This window comes from Lepidochelys kempii, chromosome 13 (genome assembly GCF_965140285.1).
Source record: "Lepidochelys kempii isolate rLepKem1 chromosome 13, rLepKem1.hap1, whole genome shotgun sequence".
In the NCBI taxonomy this organism is placed as follows: Eukaryota; Metazoa; Chordata; order Testudines; family Cheloniidae; genus Lepidochelys; species Lepidochelys kempii.
In genome coordinates, this window is record NC_136392.1 from 22986500 (window position 1) to 23013093 (window position 26594).

General features: G+C 46.4%; 1 protein-coding gene across 1 annotated transcript in view; it reads right to left on the reverse strand.

Moving 5' to 3' along the window:
• Positions 1-26594, reverse strand: part of PPP1R16B (protein phosphatase 1 regulatory subunit 16B) — a 103256-nt gene that overhangs the window by 11069 nt on the left and 65593 nt on the right. Inside the window, exons 3-7 of the mRNA XM_073309746.2 lie at positions 14476-14546; positions 11906-12051; positions 7412-7515; positions 3906-4030; positions 504-629 (exon numbers count right to left, since the gene is read on the reverse strand). Of these exons, the coding sequence (XP_073165847.1) occupies positions 504-629; positions 3906-4030; positions 7412-7515; positions 11906-12051; positions 14476-14546 (572 nt within the window). The remainder of the gene's footprint in view (positions 1-503; positions 630-3905; positions 4031-7411; positions 7516-11905; positions 12052-14475; positions 14547-26594) is intronic.

Sequence of the window (26594 nt, forward strand, 5' to 3'; positions counted from 1 at the left end):
CTTATCAGTGGGACCTGCACTCATTTCTACCCTTGGGAGAGCCTGAGGTATCAGACTTTAAAGCCGTAACATGTGGATGTCTAAAAAGCTATTTTAGGTCTTTTTTAGGGCTTTCTGAGCCCTGCGCAGCTGGTAACTAGGACTCCGGCTTTACAGGTGGAGGGATACAAGAAACAGTGCCAAAGACATTTCATAGCATTCGAAAACCATCCTAAACAGTAGTTTTCCAATACATGCCCTATTCAAAATATTGGATGGTGTAAGTGTGTGGAGGGGAGGGGGAGCAAATCTTGGCATTATTAAGGCTTTATTGGCACTTGTTTGGACTTCTTGTGCCCACACCATACACTTGCTCTGCTTGTACCCACAGAGCACCTGGATTTTGCAGACAAAGGGAGCGTGCACTCTAGCCAGAGCACTTGTCCTCTGCTTTGAAATGCTGCCCCAGCCTTCTTCTGAGGTGAGCCAGTCGCACAAAATAGACTTTCAACAAAAATCTTTACCTGTCCCCAGAAGGCAGCAGCATGGAGAGGTTCCCATCCATCCCAGTCCTGGATGTCTAGCTGTGCTCCATGGTCGAGAAGCATCTCAGCTGCATGCAGGTAGCCATTAGCCCCAGCTATGTGCAGCTAAGAGACCAGGAACAGAGAGTATGAATTGCTGTTTAAGGCTCATGAACTTCCTTCTTCACCAAGTAACCCAGGTGATGCCACTGCAGTGTCTGAGTTTAGACCAAGAAAAAACAGCAGTGCTGTTCAGTGCCCATTGAAGTGAATGACAAGACACTGCACCAACTTCCAGGGGAGTCTGTTTGGACCCTGGAGTGTCATCAATGTGTTTAGGGAAATTTCTGCCACTGAAGGTCTTTGGGCTGATCTAAGAAATGTCCTCCAAGGGTTTTTAACATGTAAGTGCTTTTTCACACATGTCAAAACAAAATGACATCACCATCTGTAACTATTTATGGAGAGAGAAATGTAAGGTACTGTGATGCTAGGTGCAATGTGGCAGGTGTCTGTGGTCAGGAGTTAAACACCTCCCCCCCGAACATTTTGCATTTTTATCTCAAAAGGTTCCGCAGTGCTTCACAAACTATAAGCATGCAGCACCCCCACAATGCAGCCTGCTCTGGGATGGAGGATCACAGCTAAAGGGCACTCTGCACATTCCATGACAATGGGGGAAGAGGACATTCTTCTGAGATGCTTGGGAATGGATCTCTAGGACCAAGTTTTCAGCCTGGCCGTAGCCACGCTTCCATTTTTGTGGCCACAGTTTTGCACATGCTGTTACTTGCGCTCACAATTTAAGTGACTTAGACATCTAAATCCCTGACTGCTTGCAATTCAGGGAATCTGCATTTCAGATTTTGGACTCCAACGTCTGATACAAAGAGCACAAACTGCATCTGAATGTCCTTCAGATGCAACCTTAATCACAGGATCTTTCCTACTCCGTGAGGACATTTAGGTCTCTTTTGGGAGTTTTTCTTCATAGTGTCTGCTGCTGTATCCTTGATCAAAACATACCGTCTTCCTGCTCTGTGCTCTGTTTTGCAATTTACTGTATACAAGTCGGCAGCAGTCCTTCCCCCACAGAGATAATTCCATTTCAAGTGGTGTTGTACGGGGAAAGAGAACTTCTACTCCTTTCTGCACATTCCATAATGGAGAAGGAATGTTGATCATGCCACAGAAATGAAATTATACCAGCTGTCTTCTCTATAGACTTCTTTGTGTTCTCTTGTGTGTAATTTAAGGGACACTCTCAAAGCAGGGAGGTCTGACGCTTAATTTGCCCTTTTGATATCCTATCATCCACGTAAGAGTTATTTTTGTACTAAAATTGAATGCTTTTCTAAAAGAAATGCTAGTTGCCTGCACCACCCTACGAAAACGAGCCATTGCTGTCATGCATCCCAGACTAGAAGTTTGGGCTGTCAGGTAACAAAAGGCAGCTGCAATAGTGTTTCAAAGCTGGTGGTCATTAATATTGAGAGCAGGGCCCCATTGTGCTAGGCACTGTTCTAACACACAGGCAGACAGTCCCTGTCTCAGGGAGGTCACAGTCTAAAACAGCAACATACAAAGGTGGGGGTGAAAGGAATACACAATCGGATATACAAAAACATTTGCATGCCCTCACCCTATTATAAAATATATCGAGTGCCAAATCTCATCTTCCCTTCAAACCATCATGAGCTAGCTCATTTCTTATAGACTTTGCATCAGTGGTCATATCTTCATGAGGCCAACAAGGGGCTGCATGTGAGTGAGAAATTCTTGACTTTCACAAGGAATAGCCTGAAAGGTAAAAGCAGGCTTGATCCTCAGGGGGCAAGCTGTCAAAATTATAACAGTTCCACTGTGCTGGTATGATAAGACAGAGATTTTAGAATTGCCCAACAAGCCAGAGTTGGGTGATGCTAATGGAATAGTCAAACAGGATGTTCAAAGAATTGAAAATTAGTTAAAAGGAGAAACCTCAGAATGCCGTGAAAACGTAAGCCCCATGAAAGATTACTGCCACCAGAGTCTTATTTAGAGAGCCTGCCCTCCTCAGATTTTGTAACTAATGATACAGGAAAGATTTCTGAATCCCACTGACAATGTTTTAGAGTTGGAGACTTCATTACACTGCCATGGTTTGGCAACTTGTGTAATGACATCAGGTAACCTAGATACCCAGGCCTGCTGACGGAGAGGGCAGGGCAGGCAAAGGGGACAACTGCCCAGGGGCCTGGGCGATTTAAAAGGAACCGGAGGCCCCCAGCCGCTGCCACGGTAATGGCAGACAGGATTCCCAGGGCCCTTTCAAATTGCCTGGGTGGGCCGCAGGGCTCCTAGGCGCGTGTGGGGCAGTACCAGTGGCGGCGAAGGCAGCCAGGTGGGCATGTGGAAGCCCTGGCAGTGCCAGAAGAGCACACCCAGTAGCGCAGCCAGCAGCTCGCTGGGCACCAGCCAGCACAGGTGCAGCACTGCCCAAATGTCAGGTGGACGGTGTCCGTGGCTTGTGCATGTGTGCACCAGCCCGCATGCGGTCCAGCTCTGCACTCACGTGGCAAAGCCAGGACAGGCCAGCAGCAGCGTGGGGCCCGGCTCCAGCCCGCCCTGCATAAATCAAACCTCAGCCATCACTTTCTAAGGGGTCCATTGACTGTTCTGTCCTAGGGCCCAGAATTGCTGTCGGTGGGCCAGTAGGTACCAAAGCCTTCTCAGATACCTCTGAACTCAAATGTCAAGTTACCAAAATCACAGCCACACAGGCTACAATACACTACACTTAAAAAACAATATTACTAGGGCACTCTAGTTTTTTTGGAAAGTTTAAGTGAGAGGCCAAACAGACTCCTTTGGGGCAACCAAAAAGATATGGGGTCAGATCCTTCAGTTGCACCTGATCCCACTAAAGTCAATGAGGATTTTTATTCTCACTTCAGTAGAAGTCAGATCAGATGCTAATGGGATTAGGAGTGATAATAGAACAACTGAATTGTTTTACTCAGCCTGCCCAAAGACTTTTCCAAAATTCATGCTTCCATTGAAGTGTACAGGACTTTCATTGTGGGACTTCTTTTGAAGCAGCTGGTACTGGACTGCTATCAGAGACAGAATACCGGACAAGGTAGGCTAGTGATCTGATCTCTTACGGCAATTCCTACAGATCAGTTGGCCATTAACTCCAGTGGGAGTGAGATCAGGCCCTGAATTGCAAAAAGTCTTTACTCATGGACACCGTTTGTTGCTCAAAGGAGCTGACCTAAAATAGAAACCACTAGCCTTCTACCTCCTCACACTGTACTTGTCTTTGGAGATTAACAAAGGACACAGACCACCGACAGCCTCCTAGAATTCACACAGATTGCAGGGACGGATGAGGGTGGATACTGTAGCAATTCTGCTCACCAATGTAGCACCTTGAATATCTGTCCTGTTCAGGTCTTGTCCTGCTGCAATCAGACCTCGGATGTCAGAGATCATGGCCTGCTCTGGGGCAGCCCGCATCTCATTGATTTTTTCCTGTGTGATGCCTGTAGTTAACAGGGAGAAAAGGAAATGGAAATGTTCTTTTCCTCTCCTGACCCAGTAAATAACAGCAATAATTGGGTTCAAATTCCTTGTCTGATCATTTCTGCATGCTGAACATCAGTCAGAACACTTGGCATACTCTATCCGTTCAGTACCTACAAAGCACAGCCAGGTTAATAGTGCTCCTAATGGCGTGAGAATGATATTCCACCAAAATCCTACCCTGGGGACAAGAGCCAGAGTCTTTAATGCCTGTGCAGAGAAAACAGGAGCTCAATTTTAAGCCCCCCGCACAGAAACTCAGCTTCTGTGCTTCAGAAAGATGAAAGGCTATCAAACCCTCGTGGCTCACAGGCAGCTAGCTGCACAGGTTGAGGACTGATGGTGTAACCACTGTTTCTTTAATCATTTGCATGCTAGAAGCAAGTTTGAGCTGAGGCACTTCTCCTTTCAGAGGTAGCCTCATTCCTGACCCACATTTCCAGCAAGCCTAATGGAAGGGACCATCTTGGCCATCTATACAGAAGGTAATTATGTGCTGCATGGTTGACAGGGGGACTCCCCTCTCTGTGCTCAGGAAGCAGGCCCCCATTCTCAGAGGGAACTTAAGGGCTATTTCATCCACCCTGCTATTTGCCATAGGACAATCACTGCTTATGTGTATGTTACACAGGGAAGGGACTTGGCAAGGGAGAAAAATTACAGCTCTGGAAGGGTAAGAAATCATAGAAATGTAGGACTGGAAGGGGTCTTGATAGGTCGTCTAGTTCAGTCCCCTGCAGTGAGGCAGGACTAAGTATTATCTAGACCATCCCTAACAGGTGTACGTCTAACCCGTTCTTAAAATCCTTCAGTGATGGAGATTCCACAACTTCTCTCGGTTATTCGTTCCAGTGCTTAACTACCTTTACACTTAGGAATTTTTTCCTAATGTCTAAAATTGCAGCAAGAGAGATTTAGTTAAGCTCATTGCTTCTCATCCTGTCCTCAGTGGTTAAGGAGAACAATATATCACTCTCTTTATAACAACCTTTTATTACCTGAAGACTGTTATAATGTTTCCCCTCAGTCTTTTCTCCAGACTAAACAAATCTAATTTTTTCGATCTTTCCTCGTAGGTCACATTTTCTAGACCTTTAATAATTTTTGTTGCTCTCCTCTGGACTTTCTCCAGTTTCTCCACATCTTTCCCAAAGTGTGGTGCCCAGAACAAGGCACAGTACTTCAATTCAGGCCTTATCAGTGCTGAGTAGAGTGGAAGAACTAATTTTCATGTGTTGCTTACAAGTCTCCTGCTAATACATCCTAGAATGATGTTTGCTTTTATTTGCAACAGTATTACATTGTTGACTGATATTTAGTTTGTGATCCCTTTATAATCCCCCCAGATTCTCTTCTTAAGTACTCCTTCCTAGGCAGTCATGTCCCATTTTGTATTTGTGCAAGTGATTATTTCTTCCTAAGAGTAGTACTTTGCATTTGTCCTTAATGAATTTCATCCTCATTATTTCAGACCATTTCTCCAATTTGTCAAGATCATTTTGAATTCTCATCCTGTCCTCCAAAGCTTGCAATCACGGCCAGCTCAGTATCATGCACAAGCTTTATAATTGTACTGTCAATGCCAGACCCAGGACAGATCCCTGAGGGACCCCACTCAATACGTCCTTCCAGCATGACTGTGAACCATTGACAACTACTCTCTTGAGTACTGTTTTCCGACCAGTTGTGCACCCACCTGATAGTAGGTTTGTCTAGGCTATATATCCCTAGTTTGTTTATGAGAAGGTCACGTGAGATAGAAACAGAAACCTCACTAAAGTCGAGCTATATCACATCTGCTGCTTCCCCCCATCCACAAGGCTTGTTACCCTGTCAAAGAAGGATATTAGGTTGGTTTGACATGCTTTGTTCTTGACAAATCCATGTTGACTGTTACTTATCACCTTATTATCTTCTAGGTGCTTACAAATTAACTGTTTGATTATTTGTTCCATTATCTTTCTGGGTTCTGAAATTCAGCTGGGCAGTCTATAATTCCCTGGGCTGTCCTTATTCCCCCTTTTATAGATAGGAAAATGAGGGAATACATAATCCGTACAGCATATACCCTTCTGACAGACAGGTGAGAACCCCAGCCCAGTTCTGCTCCCTTCAAACTCAGCAACCAGACTCCCACTGACTTCAATGGTAGCAACAGAGGGCTCTGTGTTTAAATGAGTAGGGAATACATGAACAGATGATGCTACAATCTGAGAACCAGCTTATGAAAACTGAAGGGGTAATAGCAGTGGCTCGAGCCAGGCATAGTGAGGACAGAATGCAAGTACTGTCCTGAGAGATTCTATAGTGATGGGCGCCAAAACAGACCTTAGTAGATAGGCAGATGCCAAGCAAGTGTTCCTCACCCACAGCTTTAGCAACTAGGATAGGCCAATCATGGTTACCTGGTAAGCTATGCTTAAGACACTTAGTCCCTCTTGAATGCACCCCTCCGGTGACAGTGCACCGCACCTCTCGGGATGGAATCATGCAGCTCAGCATTCTTAGACTGCATCACTGGGCTGCAGCCTCCATTTCCCGAAACCATGATCACGAGTCAGGCCCAGCCATATCTGGCACCTGTAAGTCCTTTTCCACCAGGAGTCTGTGACGAGTAGCTGATTAAAGTGACCCACAGACAGCTTCTTCAAAAGAAAGCATTATTTATTCACCCAAAGGTACAGCGCAAAGGGATAAAACAAAACAAAAGGCCTGTGCACCTGGGTCTTGTCTAAACATTGTTCTCTCCTTGCAAGGTGTGAGTAAGTTCCACTCAATCCAGGCCTGACCCTGGCCTGGGAGAGACAGGCAGTCCCTTTAGTCTTCTCTCTGTCAGAGAGCCCTCTAGCCACTGCTGCTTGTTCATCTTCCTTCTTCTCTAGGCTGGGGTCTTTAATGGTTTAGTGCCCCTCTGAGCCTAAGCTCTGGCTGGGGAAAGGTAAACTAGCTAGCCTGTCCAGAGCGAAGAGCTAAACTCAGATCCAGGTTCAGATTTTAAACTCCCCCAAAGCAGCTCTCTCTCTCTCTCTCAAAATCTAAGGTTGTCTTTTCAGATGAGTCCCTTCACAGCATGGGTTCTATGATAATGATCCCCATTAAGGGGGGCTGTATGGATCAGAGGATTGGTAGCTGGATAGAGTCCTTTACCGTGGGTTACTATGCAGGACTTTATAGATTAGGCCCATGAAAGTCTGGCTTCCAACACCTGCCAAGAAGAAATGCAGTGCAGTGACTTCTACTTTCCTCAACAGGAGTACCAAGCGCCGAAGAACACAAAAACATGATTCAATACTTTATTAACCCACTTCCAATGTATTTTAAGTATTCCCACTCTTCCTTACCCTGGTATGCCATGCAGGTCTCAATGACATCGAGGGTCTGCTCATCTTCACAGAGATCATATGGCATATTTCCATCTGCATTTACTGCCAGCAAGTCTGCTCCACTACAAAGAGAAAGTCCATCATGAGGAAGTGGCACCAATATATATAGAAGGGAAGGGAAGCTCAGATGCTGCCCTATAACAGACAATATCCAACAGGTCATGGCAGCTGGGATGAGTCCTCTGAAGACCAAGCTGGGGTTTTAATAGTAATGTCTCATATTTGGTGCCCAAATACCTCCAGGATTGGACAGACACAAAGATATACAAGGCGGTGTCCATGGGACCTATGAAGGATTGACATGGGGAGGTACCTGTCCTGGAGTAGATGTATTCATAGCACACTGAGCCTCCTCTACGGGATTTGGGACTAGTGGATCTGGGCTGTGCATGTCCGCAGCAGCCTCTCCTGCGCTTTTAGGAAGGAACAGGCCAACGACCCATCGGTGCCAGAAGCAACATCTCACAATGAGCCACTGGCACCTCATTCTGGAACACCGCACCAAGCCATTAACAAATCCTTAGTCAGTGGACACTTGGCTGGCTGGTCCTCACTGAAAAGTTCTGAGTGCCAAGAGGGTTACTGGGAATGTAGGTGTGGACTAAACTAGTAAATTCCTCTCTGGGCAGATTTTTGTCTCTTGTCCATTACAGGGTTTCTTGCATCTTCCTCTGAATCTTATAGTGGTTGCTGTCGGAGGCTGAATACCCAAGGAAATGGAATACTATTCTGATCTAACAGGGTAATCCCTGTCGGTGTTCAACCTCTATGAAGTCTGGTTGTGTATTTTATATTATAACATAGCTAAGGCTTGATCTGTGATAGTTACAGCCTTTAAAAGAAGGCAGACAGCATCCACCAGCATTTTTATTCTTGTTCATTTTTCTTTCACATCAGCAGAGCAAATTACAATATAATTTACACTTGCAATGTATTAGAGTTAATTTAAGCAACTAACAAAGCATAGGACTTGACATCCTTTGGAAGCTGCTACCTTTGGTGGTCCCTGGGTTCTCTGTTCAGACACCAAAGCCTTGTGATGCAGTGTCGAAGCAAACCCTTTGATCTGAGACACCTGTTGCAGAAGCTTTCTTTGATCACAAAAACCCCACACTATGCCAACTGCAGAAAACCTGTCATCCCTCATCCTTAGAAAGATACAATTGACAACTCATCTTCTGAACATGGACCATGGTGCAGTGTTACTACGGTATTGGTTTGCCAGTGTCTGAGTCAACAGAGGGCACCCTGCACCCCCCGAATGGGATGGACCAGAACAGATGCTCCCACCTCCCCAGTCCGACCATGCTTGCTTGTTATCCCTCATGCTACATCCTTTCACAAGAAAGGATGTTGCAGGTCTCAGCCGGAGTGCAATATGCATTCCTACGTTTCATTTATTTCTGCACTCCATTTTTAACCTCCCTCCCCAAAACTTTCAGGTTCCCACCAATTTTATCCCTGGGCTTGTCCAAACCTTGAGGCTACATATATAGCTGCCCCAAACATTAGAGCTATGCCTGGCTGAATTCCATTTTAATTTTTTAATTATTTCAAAAGATAATGGGTTTTTTAAAGATTTTTTTTCTATTTTTATCAATTTACATTTTCACAGTTGCGGAAAATTGTGGGGGTCAGACAACAATTATTTAATGAAGCAGATGCTAAGATTCATAAAGTGACAGCTTTCTAACTATTAAAACACAAATTGTCAACAGCACATGTCAAAATACACAGAGTAAATATCCTTAAATCAAACTTTAATAACTTCTCAAGCAGCGTTTTCTCACTTTGCCTATCTATAAATTTCAGTTATTACTGATGGGAAACATCTTTTAGTCAGTGTGTGTGTATGGTGAAACTGACATTTACCAATAAAAATCTAATCTTTCCAAGCCTAATTATAGGCTAAGGAAACTGCAGGAAGCTCCCAGCAATGGACGGGTTTGTTCAAGGTCATGAAGCATTGCTTCATTATCTTCCTTACAGACAGAGTCCTCTGCCCAAGAAAGGGGCCAAAATTTGAACCCAAGTCTCCCACCTGGCAGTGCAGTAGTCTAGGACAACGGGGCCCCCTGGCTAAAACCCAGAGCCCGATTCCCGACGTCCCCTGAGGGGCTGAAGCCAGGAGCGCCAAGCCCTGTGTTCCCTGTGGGGCAGAAGCCCCGAGCCCATGGGCGGAGTTGGGGACATGGAGGGCATCGCCCCCCCTCCCCAACTGCAGCGCAAGAGCATGGCAGTCCCGGGGGTAGCTCCACACTTCCCCCCTGCAATCTCCTCTCCCTTCTCCCTGGCCAGGTTGGAGGTGGGAAGCTGGAGCCGGGCAGTGCAGGGCAGCTGCTGTTGTGGCTGGTGCCATGGAGCAGGCAGCAGCAGGGTTCCCTCATCTCCTGCTGGTGCCTGGGTTGAAGCTGCTCCTCAGCTCCCAGCCCCCTTTGCTCCCGCAGCAGCACAGAGGTAGCCAGTAAGAGCCGCCCAGGTGGGGAGTCATGGCTCCGTGACTGGCAGACCCCTGCGAGAACAGGGACCACAGGGGAGCTCTCTCAGCACACAGCCCCTAATAACTCTCTCCCTACACCCTGAGGCTATGCCCTCCCTGCACCCGGAGCTACCCCCTGCCTGCACACAGCCCCAGCTACTCCTCTCCCTGCAGCCTGAGCTACCCCGCCCCCCGTCTGCACACAGCCCCTAGTTACTCCCCTCCCTGCACCCTGAGCTACCCACCCGACTGCACATAGCCCCTAGTTTACCCCCGCCTGCACCTTGAGCTACCCCCTTGCCTGCACACAGCCCCTAGCTACCCGCCTCCCTGTACCGTCAGCTACCCCCCTGCCTGCACACACACCCCTCCCTGCACCCACAGCCACCCTCTGTGTGCACACAGCCCCAGCTACCCCCTCCCTGTACCCTGAGCTGCCCCCCAGCCTGCACACAGCCCCTAGCTACCCCCCTCCCTGCACCCTCAGTTACCCCCATGCCTGCAGACACCCTTGTCCCTGCACCCACAGCCACTCCCTGTGTGCACACAGCCCCAGGTACCCCCTCTCTGCACCCTGAGCTACCCCCCTTCCCACACACAGCCCCTAGCTACCCCCTCCCTGCACCCTGAGCTATCCCCATGCCTGCACACAGTCCATAGCTAACCCTTCCCTGCACCCTGAGCTGTTTTCAAACTTTTTGAGCTAAGCCGCCCACCTTTGAGTTATAATTTTTGGTTGTTCCCCCCACACAACCCAGACAGGCTGGGTGGCCTGCTGAGGTGACTCAGGGGGTGGAGGGGTCACTCCCTCCCTGGACCCCACCATGTGGAAGTGGGTCGAGTCTCACTGGCCCTGGGCCCCCCAAAATAGAAGTTAAACTATGCCTATGACCAAGGCCCCTGCCTTAAGGCCATCCCCACCCCTGCTGGGCCCTGGAGTTTTTATAGTATGTCAAGGGGGGCCTCAGAGAGAAAAAGGTTGAGAACCCCTGGTCTCGGGCGTAGAGAAAGGGGAGACAGACACAGCTTGTGAAGGGCGGCATGTTAGCATACAGGGCTTCTTCTCAGCCTGCCCAACCGCCATCCGAGGCGAGAGACAGCTTTCAGTACAGAAAGTGCAAGGTATTCATGCTACAGACAGCACCTGGGGACACAACTGTATGGTTATTGACACCTCCTCGTTAGCCTCCCTTCAGATAAGTACAATTTAGCGTGATTACCCCTAGGCTGTACTACGCTCCACACTAACCCTGGGCCTCCTGCTCACCCAAGTGCAGAGAGCACGAGGGGCTTAAACATTAGGGCCCTCACCCAAGTGCTTGAGGCAGGGGTGGGTGGGAGGCCCAGTGTTAGTACCCTGTGTGATGCAGCTTGGCTCTCTATAGCATTTGTGCTACGTGAACACCTTGTACTTCCTCTGTCAGTGTTTCTAGCCTTGGCTGAAGGACTGGCATGGTGCGTAGGGCATTGTGGGGACCCTATGCACAGAGATGAGTTTTACCCTTTGTCATTTGTTTTTTCTGGCTATTCCTCTTACTGCTCCTTTGCTCCTGGTCCACCTACTGTGAGCAGAAGCCTGGAAGCATAGAGGAAAGGTGAACTGCACACATCCAGCCAACAGACAACAAGCCACATGTGACAGATTGAAATCCAAATCCAGAGGCTTTGGCCAGACAGGCGCCTGCCCCCTTCAAAGCAAACTGATCCAGGTCACCCTCTGTTTTACTGTTTTCTCCTTGTTTTTTCCTGTTCTTTCCCTACTCTTCCAACCCAAGCATCATTTCCTATCAACGTGCAGCCTTGACCTGGCCAACAAGCACCTTCAGCCTGATCCTTCAAGGTACCAAGTGATTTCAATTCCTACCAACAGCAGTGGAAATTGTGAGCACTCAGTAGCTCAGAGAGAAGCAATCAGCACCTCATGGATTCAGACCCACCGAGAGATACACAAAAAGGAAGCAGGGGCCACCTACTGCTGAATTAGGATCTTCACCAGGTTGATGTGACCACAGGTAGCTGCTGCATGCAGCGGAGTCCACAGCTCATTGTCCTTTGCATTGACATTAGCCCCGTGGTTGAGGAGAAGCTTGACTATCTCTTCGAAGTTGTCTATGCAGCACTGGTGAGGGACAGAAGCAGAGGAGATCATTTTTACTTGTAAGTGATCACAATACCACAAGCTGCATCCTCCATAAGAAACAATTGCTAATGGCACAGTAACTACACATGGCACAATATTTCAATTGGGATTCAAATAATGCCAGTAATGCCATGGTTCTTGCCTTAACCCCAAACTGTGCCCTGACAGTGACTGTCAAGTATCAGAGAGGTAGCCATGTTAGTCTAGATCTGTAAAAGCGGCAAAGAGTCCTGTGGCACCTTATAGACTAACAGACGTATTGGAGCATAAGCGTTCATGGGTGAATACCCACTTCGTGCTCCAATACGTCTGTTAGTCCATAAAGTGCCACAGGACTCTTTGCCGCTCTAACAATGACTGATCCTTTCATGGGCTTGGTGGAGTTTTCCTGGCATGACTTCAGTTGCTGGCAGTGAAAGTACTGAAACCACCAGTGTCACAAGCAGAAAACATTCCCCTTTGTCTGAAGAACAATGACCCGGTGGAGAGACAGCTTTTCTTAAAGCAAACATCCCTCCAGCACCAAAGTCATTAGTAGACAAACCCCCGTTCCAGCCATAGAGTCAATGAGAGCATTTACAACATGGACTGGGAAAGGCTGAGCTCAGCTGCCCTACTGCTGTTCACTGTCCCCCCTCTCAGCAGCAAGCAGGAGGCTGCCTGCTGACACATCTAGTCACTGCAAATCCTGTGAGCCTAGGAGCAGTTTGATTCTTCTTGTGTTTCTGCGCTAGAGACCAGGACTTACTAGCTGGGGAGGGAATTAAAATCAGTTTGATTTAACAAATTGCAGTTTAGTTCAGCCTAGTCCCCTGTGTGGACGCTTGGAAAATTACTCTAATTGCCTGAGACCCAGTCGTGCCAGCTGGCAGAGGGCACAGGGGTGCTGCATAAGGGCTGTAGGGATACCCCAGGTCTGGGGTCTATATACTGGTATGCCAAAGACTGTCGTGTAAGGTCTCTAATGAAAGCCTGTGTCATGCTGGTCAACACAATCATTGTGAGCGGTATGTATAGAAAACATGGGAGTTTACATATGTATTCTAAAAATTGTGTTCCCTAGGTGTGAGAGATAGGCAGTCACTAAAAGGTGATCCACAGACTTCTGTTGGGCCAGGGGGAAGAGACGCTTCTCCCTCTGGCTGGTCATGTGCAAACTGAGTATTGTCTGGTTCACAATATACACCCATTGACAGTCTGAGCAGAATGCTAATCAATAGGTTGTGGGGGTTACAGAAAAAAACAAAAGCAGCAGGGGTTATCATGTTTAAGATTAAAGACAACAAACTTTTGGAAGTATATCTGGGGCATAGATGAACTCCCAGTTTTCCCTCACTGGGGAAGGCAAAACTGCCGGTGGGCTTGACCTCGTGAAAAAAAGGGTCACAGCCATCCGGTTGAAAAACACGGTGAGAAGGACTTTGGGGTAAGTGGTACCTTATTAGACAAAAGGGCATCTTGTTAGTTGACTTCAGACTCGAGAACGTGTGGTAGGATTTTGTTTAACATGTAACTCTGTGTTTGAATGTAGCCCTGTGTTCCCAATATTTCTGTTTGCCACTGCACGAATCTTAACTTTTTGTTCCATAAACTTTTATTTGTTTTCTCTATAAAAAAAGTGCTGTGTGCTAAGCAGATCGGTGACTACGGTGAACTCATAAGCTGTGCTGTACAGTTCCTTTTAGGGACAGCGAGCCTGGTGATTCTGTGATTGTCTGGTGGATAAGTGTCTGGACATGCCAGGGGATGCTCCAGGGCATCTGTTGCTTACCTGCAGAGGGACAGCAGAGCCCATGTGGGCTGAGAGGGGAGTGCTTGTGCTGCTTGGGGCCGAGGCTGTCAGGGAGCTGACCCAGGCAAGTATAGACAAGGACAAGGTACCTCACAATGCTGGGTACCTTTGAGGAGCATCACAGTGCCTTCAATCAATGTATGAGTCTCCACACAAGAAGGCTGCAGCAATTTACCTAAACAGCTAGTGCACTGATTGAACCAAACCCATTTCAAAACCAGGGAGTAGCTCAGCCTTGTGGGAGAGTCAAGTCAGCTTGCCTTTAAGAGCTGACAGCCTAGCCTCACGGGGAGCTGCAGAGGTGCTGCTTTTTGTATCTGGGCCTCAAGTCCCAAGTTTTGTGTGAGTTCCTCCCTAATGGAAGTTTGGGGCATAGGGAGAGGGGCTCTGAGCTCAGCTTAGCCCCAGAGGACAGGATGCTGCAACATGTGAAGACTTCAGGTGTTTTATGGGAAAACAAGCTAAATACATGTGGGAAGGGAACCCTCCCTTGTCTCTGTGAGGTGCACTCACAGATGGCCTTGCACAGAAACACTGGTACGCCCGCACCATGGAAGATGAACACATGGTAACAAGCAGCCTAGGATGGGGAGGGTAGCTCAAGGCCTCACCTGATGCAGGGCAGTGAGTCCATCTTCATTGCACAGGTCCGGGCTGATATTGTTCTTCAGCAAGTAACACACTGCAAGCGAGAACAACAGGAAGAAAGGAACTTCAGTTTACCAATCCTGGATACATAGTTCACCCTCAGCTCTAACCGACTCCTGGCCACAAAGAAACATGATTGTAGATTGAGACAAAGCCATGGCCACCTACCCATTCCAGGTTGTCACTATGCTGTGCTCTGGCAACTGGGAACATCATGGCAACAGTGGGGCTAGAACTCTGGTCCACGGGCTGCAAAAGCACATGCCCCTGGCACTTGAGCTAAAGGAGAGTTAATACAGCACATATAACATTGTGCTGCCTGATTCTAGCCAGTAGAGGGCACTCGTACACAGACAGTTTTTCACTAACTTTACTCTAAATGGAAGTTTTACGAACACCAACCATATGAACCACCAACTATATGGATAATTTTTCCAGACAAAAATGAAATAAAATAATCACATAACAAAACTGATGTCAATGTCAACCCTTCACATGTTGATGCCTTCATTGCCTTGGAAATCTCTTTGCAGCAGTTTTAAGGACAAGACCGTGATGCAGAGCACCAAACTGCGACTTATGCCCCAGACCCACTGTAATTTTCCGATGTTCAGTTTTATGAATTCCTTGATCCAAACTGGTTCATAAAATAGGAGGTCTCCTGTACCTGGGATTGTAAACTGCACAGGTCTGCTTCAGAACAGTTTGGAACTCGCATTCTATTTCACTGCACCATACCTGAGTGCAGGTTTCACTGTGCACTAGGGCCGATTTTTTCCAAAAGATCATTTTTGCTCCCATCTTGATGCAAAAGAGCCTAACTTCCAGACAGTGTGAGCACCCACGCTCTGAAATTCAGGCCTCTGTCAGGAGTCACGGATTTGGGATACAAGAGCTGAGGCACCCAAAATCAATCATCGCTTTGGGAAGTCCTGGCAGGTCTGCAAGATGGAGGTATAGCTTTTGGTACTTCACACAGGTTTGTGTATGCCTGAAGGACATCACAGGATTTTAAGAGGACTACTGATGAGTTTGTTAAAATCCCACCTCTTTCTACAGGTATTGTCAGTTTTTTAAGCAAGGTTCCTTTTGCTAAAGGAAAGCTTCCAAAAATATTTGTAAACCATCTAACCAGGGCAAATTTGCAAAAGGAGAAAAATTTAGGAACTGACCTCACACATGGTAACTGCAGTGGCCACAAAATAAGTACAGAAGGGTCTCATCAAGTATCAGCTGATGGCCAGTATGGGGAACATTTCAAGTCATTTACACTGAAGTTGTGATGTCCTACGCTTGTTTGCTGTGGTTTAGGTTTTTAGCTTCTGTAGCCTTATGCTCTTCCCAGCCACATGTCACTGAGCTAGCAGGTTCATAACAACTTCCTCCCTAGGGGCAGAGTCGCACCAGCTACTTGTATCCCATCATGTTCCTCGGCAGAGGACGTGATCATTAAGGGAAACCAGAGCTGTAAAATACAGAACACTCATGAGGCTAATAGGCCAATAACAATCTTTGACCCTGCAGAGAGGAGAGATTGCAACACTGGCTATTCCCAGAGCAACAGTACAAGCAGGAAGGTGCCCAGTTTGGACTAGTCACTTTCCTCCCTGCAACCCCTTTATCAAAAAGGGAGAGATTAGGGAAATAACCCTGCAATGTACACACATGAGCAACAGGACCTCTGTGCTCTGCTCAGAGAACAGCAATGCTTAACACTTCTGTTCAGAGCACTATGCAGACATTGTTTAGGGCTATGCCTACACTATGCACCTTTTAGCGACACATCTGTGCTGATACAGCTGTGCCACTAAAAGGGGCAGTGTAGCCATTCTTTGTCAGCAGGAGAGAGCTCTCCTGATGACAAAACACATCCACCCCCAATGAACGGCAGTAGCTTTGTTGACAGGAGAGCTCTCCCACTGACAAAGCGCTGTTCACACTGGCGAGTGATTTTTTCACACCCCTGAACGACAAACGTTTTACCGACAAAAGTCCAGTGTAGACAACAGCTAGTTCTCATAACTGAGCAGAGAGGCAGGGAATGCCAGGAGGTTCTTATCTTCATTTTAGAAAATACGCATGAAAGGTTCAGACCCCTACTAAAGCCCTCCAGCCTGAGAAGAGGATCACAACATAGTCAAAGTTTGTAGTATAGACAGGACCGTAGGCATGTTCTCTGACCTGCTACAACCTCGGCCATGACCAAAGCCTTAGTCCAGTTATGTGACCCAGTTAGGTTTTCTCTACACTACAAATCTGAACCAAGGGATAATCAGGAACCTCAACCTGGCTGCTTTTGCGGTCTAGTATTTTTGCAGGGCCTTTCATCTCTCCAGGTCAGTTTCCCCATCTGTAAAATGGGGACAACAGTACCCACATCTCTCCAACTTCAGCCCTTTCTGTCCTCAGGAGTTTTGTAGTCAGGCACTTCAGTGCTTTGCCCAGAGACACAGAAGAAGATGGCATCAGGAGACTAGAACGCCAGAGTTCATTCTCATTCCTGTGGATTAGGCACTAGGCCACCCTCTCTTCCAACACAAATTATCATGATGTAACTGATCCAGTGTGACAACCTGGTGTTGAGATATGGCCTAAAGCTTTGCAGATTCCTCTTTATATTGAAACTCAGTGTGATATTTTCTTAGAGTGCCAGTTTGCTACTGACACAGTCTGCCCTCGAGTCACACAAGCAGGTCTCACTGGGATGAAGGGAGATATAATCAGGTATTCAAGCCAGACTCCTGGGTTCTGTTCTATTCCCGATTTTGCCACTCACTGATATTGGCTAAATCTCTTAACTCTTCTGAGCCTCAGTTTCCCCATCAGAGATGGGAACAATGTTCCTTTTGGACCTCACAGAGGTGTTGGAGGATTCACTAATATCTGCAAAGCGCTTGGAGGTCCTGATGCTGTTGAGAGCTTGATGTTGGGAGCTGCACAGAGAAAGTTGTGTGCAGCACACACGTTTTCTTGGCCCTATACAAACCAGGAACCATGTTATATACTCTCGAGCACCACCAACTAGCACCTTATCTATTAACTATTGAGAGAGAGAAACAGAGCACTCCTGTCATATATTTATTCCTGGGAATTAAACACACACCACACAACACCAGGTTTAATGGCCAATCTAGGCAGCTCACACTTTATGCTCAGCACACGGACACCCCACAGTACTCACACACTTCCCAGTTCTGAAACCGTCTGCACCCCTGCCAATACATCTGATTTAATGACTATGCTTCTCCTATTACTGGCTAACCCCATCTTCCTGCTCTGCTAATAGGATTTGACTAATAGACCTGTCACTCACCGGTGGATCTGTTTTTTTGTTATTTACTTTGGATGCGATGCCATTAGGAGGCTTAATTCAATCTGGCTCATTTCAGAGCCATTGTGTACTAATGTCATGTGGCTCTATAATCATGTTTTCTCTGCTTACAATGATTTGGGCAAGTAAATGCTGGCAGATTAACCTTACAAGTGCTGTCCGTCCATGTGGGAGGAGCTGGGGCACTGATCTCAGCTCCGTCAGCATCAGTGGAACTCCAGGGTATATGCTGAAGAGTCCATATAGTCTCTGCTTGTGTGGGCAAAGTTCATAAGGCACTGAAAGGGTTAAGGATGGTTAGCAAAGGACTGACACGAAGCTCATGTATAGCCACGTGAGTTGACCCTTACTACAAGACGTATTATATTCTCCCCTTCCGCAGACTCAGCAAGGTATTATTCATGCTCATGAATGCAAAGAGAGAGACTGCACTGGCTTGTGCATCACATTCCCTCCAGGCCCAGCCCAGCCACTGCACCTTAGTCCTGACAGGAAATGCCTTGCGATGAACTTACTCATAGGCCGGGTGCACCAAAACCAGGGCAGACCTGACATCCAAGGACTCCTGACTTGGCCCCCCAGCTCTGCCACAGACATCGTGTGCCCTCTGTATGGCTCAGCCTTCCACCCCACCCCCCAGTCTGTAAAATGGGGACAGCGGTATTGACTTTCCTCACAGAAGGGGTAAAAGAGGTAGCTAATGCTGCACAGTGCTTTGAAGATAGTGTGCTATGCAAATTCTGAGAGCTAAAGTATGTGGTGACTGCCTAGAGCTTCATTTAATGTGTCAGGCAATGGGGCTGTTGTCATAACAGCACTGGGGCCATTCCATTCACTCAGCAACAGGGCCACTCTTCACCAGCATCCCTCAACCAGAAAGTTTCTGCACCTGGGGAAATACCCTTGGAAATACCCTTCCCTGCTATTTCAGTCCAGGGTTACTTTGGGCAGGGACAGCGGAAGTCTGGTCATGTGGTGGAGACCCTGGGCCTCGGTTCAATTCCCAGCTCAGCCCCGGACTAGATTTTCAGAAGTGCTCAGCGCCCGGAAGCTGCTACTGAACAATCTGAGCTTTTAAAGGCAGGCCTCTGTAGGGCCCGATTTTCCAAGGTGCTGGGCACCTGTCAGACTCAGTGGCTTTAACTAAAGTTATGTTACTCAGTCCCTTTGGTAAAATGAAACCAGCCCTTAATCTGCCATAGACTTTGCTGTGTGACATTGGCAAAGTCGCTTCCCCTCACTCTGCCTCAGTTTCCCATCTGCAAAATAGGAGTATAAAGCACTGAGATTCTTGGCACATATACTAACTTTCAGCCAAGTGTCATGATTTTGCCCCTTAGCTGGATGGGGGATAAGCGAGTCCTCCTGTGCAACATCCCCCTGACTCTGTTAGAGGATATTGAGGCTGGGAGCATCTTCAGGGCTCTATCCAGGACTTGGAGAACCTTCTGGGGACAAGACAGCCCAGAAAGAAGGAAGCAGGGAGTTAGGTAATGGTGAGCCCTGGCCTCCACCTCTGGAGTCTAGGTGCAAAAATTTACTTAGAGCATGATGAAAATGAGTTTGGTGATCTCTGCTTTGTTCTCAGGGATTGTCTGACTGGATTTCCAACCCCCCACTCCATATCTAGGAGCTTTTCCATAGCTCTGTCAAGGTATTTGTATGTCCCCCTCACCTTAGTATCTGGGCACTTCACAAATAATCAATATAGCTTCTCACTTTTGTGCGGTGTGGAAATAGCTCCATCCTACAGATGGGAAACTGAGGCACCACGAGAGAAGTGACTCGCCTAGTGTCCCACAGCAAGTCTATGGCGGAGTTTGGAACAGAACCCTGACTCCCAGGCCCCTGCTCCAGCACAGAGCCATCCCTCCTCTTTGGGCAAAGCAGGGCAAGCCCAGTCCCAGGGGTTCCACCACACTCAGCCACTGATCCCCAGAAGCCTAATTTGGAGGGGTGCCCTTGGGGAGTGAGTTCAGGCTCCATGGCCCTTTCATGGAGTGTGGTGTTCTCTGCCAGGAATGGCAAAGAGGGAACCCACTGTGACACAGACACCTGTCAATTAAGAACTGGGCTAAGAACACCCACCTCATTTCACACAGGCCATGGAACAGCGCTCGGGGCTTTCATTTACTCCCTGCTGGCTCCGTGCTCATTCACTGTTTGTTCCACCCATTGAAATCTTATCTTGCTTTTCTCTTTGGCACAAATCCCTCCATTATTTCCACCGTGTGCTGGGCCCGCGTCCTGCCTCTGCCCCTGTTACACTGGGAGCAAAGGAAGCAGGGTCATTACCCGCTGCGCTGCCTGCCTACAGAAGAACTGCAGAGCAGGCGGCAACACCAGGAATTTCTGCTTTGCTGTTGAGCACAGGGGCAACCTGAAAGAACTGCAAGAGGCACCATGCTGCCAGTTAATAGCGAACAGTGCTGGGGGGAGCCCAATTAAAGATGAACGGGAAAGCTTTAAGGCTGGGAATCTGAACCAGTAAATCCCAGCTGGGGGGCAAGGGAGTGGGAGTGATAGGTGTATGCCGTGGGTCCTTCCTGGGGGTGCACCGTAAGAGGGAGCTGTGCAGATGGGCAGAGGGCAGGAGGCCCGGGGCTTCCCCTACAAATAGCTCTGGCAGATCCCCTGAAATGTGTGAGCCGCCTGGGCCAAAGCTATTGCCACTTCCATGTAGGGAGCAGGAGCAGGCCACACCTTCTGATGGAAGACTTAGGATGAATACAAATGTGTTGACTTTCCCATGGGAAAGAATGAGGCACTTAGAATATCTTGCAGGAAACCAGTATGCCTAACAATACCGAATAACATTTACTTGCTTAAAATGCTGTGGCATTAGCAATAGACCCACTTACCAGGGATGCATTCAGTCAGTTACACTCTAACTTTTGGAACACGGGATACTAGACTAGATGGACCACGGTACTGATCCAGTAAGGCAATTACTGTCTTTGACAGTGGTCAGCACCAGATGTTTCAGGGGAAGGTGCAAGAAAACCCACAGAGCATTAAACAAGATAAAATATATGTATACAATGTCACCTTCAGACTTTTAACAGAGCAAATGAGAAGTAAATAAGTGGACACCAACAGGTCAGGTTGAGTTCTGCATGAACAGCCTTTTAACACAACCCAGGACCAAACAAAACCTCTTACGATGTTGCAATGGAAACTAACACTTTGAAACAGATCAGTATTTCCCTGCAGCGTTTGCAACCCAGATGTTGCAGCACTGTGCTTGAAGAAGAATCTCAGACTTCCCGTAGTGGGTACCACACCTTAAGGGAGAGAGAATGTTCTCCTGGGCACTTCCTCTCTCACTTCCAGACGACCAGCAAGCCTACCATGGACCACAGTTACTGGGTGGCTGTGTTAGTGGTATGGGCCACTCTTTGCCCAGGGTTTCTCACAAGAACAGCCTTTGTATAGGTTCACTTACAATAAAAGTTTCAGCCTGCTGTTTGGAGCAAGGAACTAGGAGAACATTGTCCTCCACAGGGTAATGGGAAGGGCTACAGTGATGAGAGCTGTAAATCCGTGGATAAACAGAAACTGCTTTTACCATTTACTTAAAAATGAGCTTAGAGCACTCAGAACCACTATGGGTGTTTTCAAGAGAGTTCAGCATCCAGCAAGCAGCTCCCATTTTCACACAATTAATCCTTAAGAGAGCTCAGTGCCCAACGTGCTGAGCTCTGTTACAAAATTTGGCCATAATTATCTGTAATTGATAGACCCATTGATATGCTGTAGGCACCAAGCAGAAAGATGGTGAAAAACAGGGACGCCCTCTCAAATGGAATACAGCAGTCATAATAGGAGCCAGGTGAGCAAATCGTTGTGAATAATTCATTATGAATTCTATTCACAGAATAATAATTCAAATGCATTTTCCATTATTCTATCCACTTTAGCTATAATTAAACCTCTCATGCCTAGGAAGATTTGACATCAGTGCAGTTTCTGCATACATTTACTCATTCAAATCTACACTATATTAAATAAAAGCGCTCCCATGACAACTATGAAAATACATCTCTTAAAAATAAACAGATCCCAACAGCTATCCCCATCACACTAAACTGGAAGCTACATAAACAAAGCACTTACTGAACAACATCAAACCTCCACTTGAGTACCCCCAACCTCCTCCTGCCACATCCCAGCATGACCTATTTCCTCCCCAGACCATGGGAATTGGAGGGAAAGAGATAATAAAGCAGCCTATACTCCAAGAACAGTAACCGCCGTAAAAAAGACACACCAAAATGTAAGAAGCTCACTCACTTGAAGAGGCATTGTCAAGACTGCACTGTAGTTCCTTAGGCCTGAGATGTTAAGATAGGTATTCCACACAAGAAAAGTTTTGCCGGTATAGCTGAACTAGCAAACCTTCTAGTGTAGACACAGCTTATACCAGCAAAAAGAATGCTTTTACCTGTATAACTTGTACTGGTCCCCAGAGCTAAAATAAGATATACCAGAACACTGAGAGAGACAAGGTGGGTGAGCTCAAAACCTGGACTATCCCACCAACAGAAGTTGGTCCAATAAAAGATATTACCTCACCCACCTTCTCTCCTGGAACCAACATAACTCCAGTAACACTGCACACATAGACCAGCAAAAGCACTTGCGGCAATATCAATGCATCTACACTAAGGCTTTTGCCAGTGTAAAAAGTATATATAATAATAATAATCACACCTCGGACTGATGTTACCATCCTGGCAAAAGTTTCTGGTGTAGACCTGGCCACAGGCAACAATCCTGCAGACATATGCACTGGGTTAGCTTTAAGCACACAAGCTGTCCCATTTGAGCGAGCAGAATTAATTATTTATTATTTGTATTACTGGAGCACCTTGCAGCCCTAGTTATGGACAAGGATCCCATTGTGCTAGGTGCTGTACAAAGACAGAACAAGAAGACAGTTCCTACAATCAAAGTATAAGACAGGAGACAACAGATGGAAACAAACACGAAAGAACAAGGAAATAATGAGACAATACTTGTCTGTTGGAAGTTAAGTATATGAGTAAGGATTTGCAGAATCTGTTTTATTGTTAAAATGTAAGTTTTAAAAATCAGGTTTATCTTATGCCATTTGGACTTTATTCTTAGTTTGGATAGTGAAATTTAGACTAGTCAGTTTCACTAGCTGGTTCTCAAGCTCTTGCAAAAAGCCCTGTATGTAGAATAGATGTATTTTTAAAGCTGGTTCCATTGAATAAAACCTGGCAACATTTCTATTCCTCTTAAATTATGAAATTTTACATGATCTAAAATTAGGGAACTGAACTAGTTGGTAGCTTCCACTTAGATTTCTAAATGGAGCTGGTCAGAAAATGTTTCTCCCCCCCCCCCCCCAGTTAAAACTTAGTTTTTGGACAACAAACTCTAAAGATTTGAAGGAAGCTGGCGCTTTGCGTAAAAAGAATTAGTTTAGTCAAAGATTCAATTTTCTACTGGAAAAAAGTTGATGAAAGTTTTTTTGACCAGCACTATTTCTAATGTTCTAATTCAGTGGTTTTCAACCTTTTTTCATCTGCAGACCCCTACAAATTTTTGAATCGAGGTACAGACCCCTTTGGAAATCTTAGACATAGTCTGCGGACCTCCAGCAGTCCATGGACCACAGTCTGAAAACCACTGTTTTAATTAGCCAGAGTGCCTGGATTGCCATCTTCAGAACAAACTGATGCATTTCTCCCACTGCCTGCAACACACAACTAATTTCCCTTCCCCTACCCATTGATAATTCTGTAGTTATTGTGATGGGTTGGGTCACAGAGACCCGCTTGGCATTGCCACCTGATGTGTCGAGACTACCTCTGAGCCCGTTTTCCCTGGCAGCTTGGGACTTCGGTATACTGTTTTGTTGAGCCAGACACACTAGCCTGCTGCAAACACAGACCCAGGTCTGAACCATGTCCCCCAAAAGCTGCAGGCTTAACTGAAAACAGCTTAAGAAGTGTTCCTGTCTCTAGCACCCAGATACCCAGTTCCCAATGGGATCCAAACCCCAAATAAATCCATTTTACTCTGTATAAAGCTTATACAGGGTGAACTCATAAATTGTTCGCCCTCTATAACACTGATAAAGAAATATGCACAGATGTTTGCTCCCTCAGATATTAATTACTTGCTCTGGGTTAATTAATAAGTAAAAAATGATTTTATTAAATATAAAAAGTAGGATTTAAGTGGTTCCAAGTAATAACAGACAGAACAAAGTAAATTACCAAGCAAAATAAAACAAAAACACTTAAGTCAAAGCCTAATACAGTAGGAAACTAAATGCAAGTAAATCTCACCCTCAGAGATGTTCCAATAAGCTTTTTTCACAGACTAGACTCCTTCCTAGTCTGGGTACAGCAATCACTCACACCCCCGTAGTTACTGTCCTTTGTTCCAGTTTCTTTCAGGCATCTCTCTGGGGTGGAGAGGCTATCTTTTGAGCCAGCTGAAGACCAAATGGAGGGGTTTCCAGGGCCTTTTATACTCTCTCTCTTGTGGGCAGAAACCCCTTTGTTCTCCTGTGCAAAATCACAGTAACAAGATGGAGTCTGTAGCCACCTGGGCAAGTCCCATGTCTATGAATGATTCAGCTTTTTGCAGGCCGATGCCATTGTTTACATGTTAGTTTGAACATTCCCAGGAAAGCTCAGATGTGGTTTGGCATCTCCCAAAGTCCATTGCTAGTTAAGTACTCCCAATTACTTGAATAATCCCTTCACACTAGGTTGATCAAATTTTCCTTATGTGCTTCCTACAGCAAACACTTTAAATACAAGCATAGAGCCAAGGCTCATAACTTCAGATATAAAAATTATACATGCATACAAATAGGATGACTATATTCAGTAGATCATAACCTTTGCAAAGATATGTTACATGGCATATCTAGCATAAAACATATTCCAGTTATGTCATATTTACACTCATAAGCATATTTCTATAAAGCATTATGGGGTGCAACGTGACAGGCTATGTAAAGCCTTTTGCAAGAGAAGGAAGAGACAGCTTTAAACAGTTGCTGTAAAATGTTGACTCCAACATTTATGGCCCAGTTTATCTGCTGAGATAGGAATTCAGTGACCTGCCAAAAGACTGATCACCCCCAGCCTTCTCAAGAAAGCTCAACGCCTACTGAGATCCCTCCCATCTAACTTAGTCACACTATTTCCCTGCTAATATACTTGACACACAATAAAGGAAGTCTGTGAAAGGATTCAGGCCTGCAGGGCCCCATATGTTACTCACTGTACCCACACAGAGAAGAAAATTTCACACCACTGAAATAAGCTAGAAGTTCTCAACCTTTCCAGACTACCGTGACCCTTTCAGGAGTCTAATTTGTCTTGCGTATCCCTAAGTTTCACCTCACTTAAAAACTACTTGCTTGCAAAATCAGACATCAAAATACAAAAGTGTCACTGCCCACTATCACTGAAAAATTGCTCATTTTTACCATAGCATTATAAAATAAATCAAGTGGAATATAAATATTGCACATACATTTCAGTGTATAGTATATAGAGCAATATAAACAAGTAATTGTATGAAATTTTAGTTTGTACTGACTTCGCTAGTGCTTTCTATGCAGTCTGTTGTAAAACTAGCCTAAGGACGAGCCAAGAATGGGGCTCCATTGTCCTGGGTACTGTGCATTCAGTAGTAGATAGTCCCTGCCTCCAAGAGTTTACAATCTAAATGGGCAAGACTGACACAAGGCAGGGGGAAAGGAGTAGAACACGCACTGCACGCTGAGTGATCAATAATGACAGCAAACATTATGTTAGTTCCACAGTGTTTTGGGGAGAGGCTTAGTTAGAAGGGGGGATAAGCTAAATGGAAAGAAAAATGAAGGGAGAGGGGACATTGAAGGGAAAGAGGATGTGAGGGGCACGGCAGGGTTAGATGAAGGGACAGAGGGGCAGATGAGTGAAGCACAGAAAGAGACTGAAGAAGGGGAAGGGAGAAGCTTGGAGCAAACAGCCAATCAGCACAAGGCAGAGGAAGTCCAGCCAAAACTGTAGGAAGCTCTGAAAGTCCAAAGATCCCTGCTGTAGCTGCTTCTGCATCTGTTCCCACCAGCCAGAGTCTCTGGCCAGTTCCTGTCTGCATTGTTGTCCAAGGCCACATAGAGAGAGGCACCTTCTCAGAATGGGAGAGTCTCCCCTGCATAGTTTTGTGTCTGGAGCGGTCCCAGCTGGCTCCCATTTTACCCAGTCCCTGCTCTGGCTACTTCTGCCTCTGCTCCTACCAGCACTAGCCCCAAAGAATCAGTTTCCCCAGACGGTAATCACTGCTGAACAAGGCTGTGTGCTCTGGGGTTTGGTCCATATGCAGGCTTTATGTGATTTTATTCTGCCACAAGCAGCTGATACTTGTTTGTTTAGTGACCAATGTGTAATGAGTCCAAGTCCTGCTCTTAGGGAGCAGGTCTCTGCATTACAAACTATCTTGGTTCTCACACCAATTCTTCAAAATCATCGTGGCATCGGAGCACCTCCTAGAACACAATTAGGAAACCAAACAAGGAGACTAATGCCAATCACCAACATTCTCTCCTTTGTGGAGGAGAGGCCACTACTGCTTCCCAGACTGCACTTGCGCTGTGTCTGCAAGACTTCAGTCTCCAGAGGCTGTCAATTTCACATTTTTCACCAGCACTAAGTTTGCTGCTGGGGCCTGAAGGATTCTTCCACTGTCCGGCGCTTCAAACCTTCCCCCTCCTTT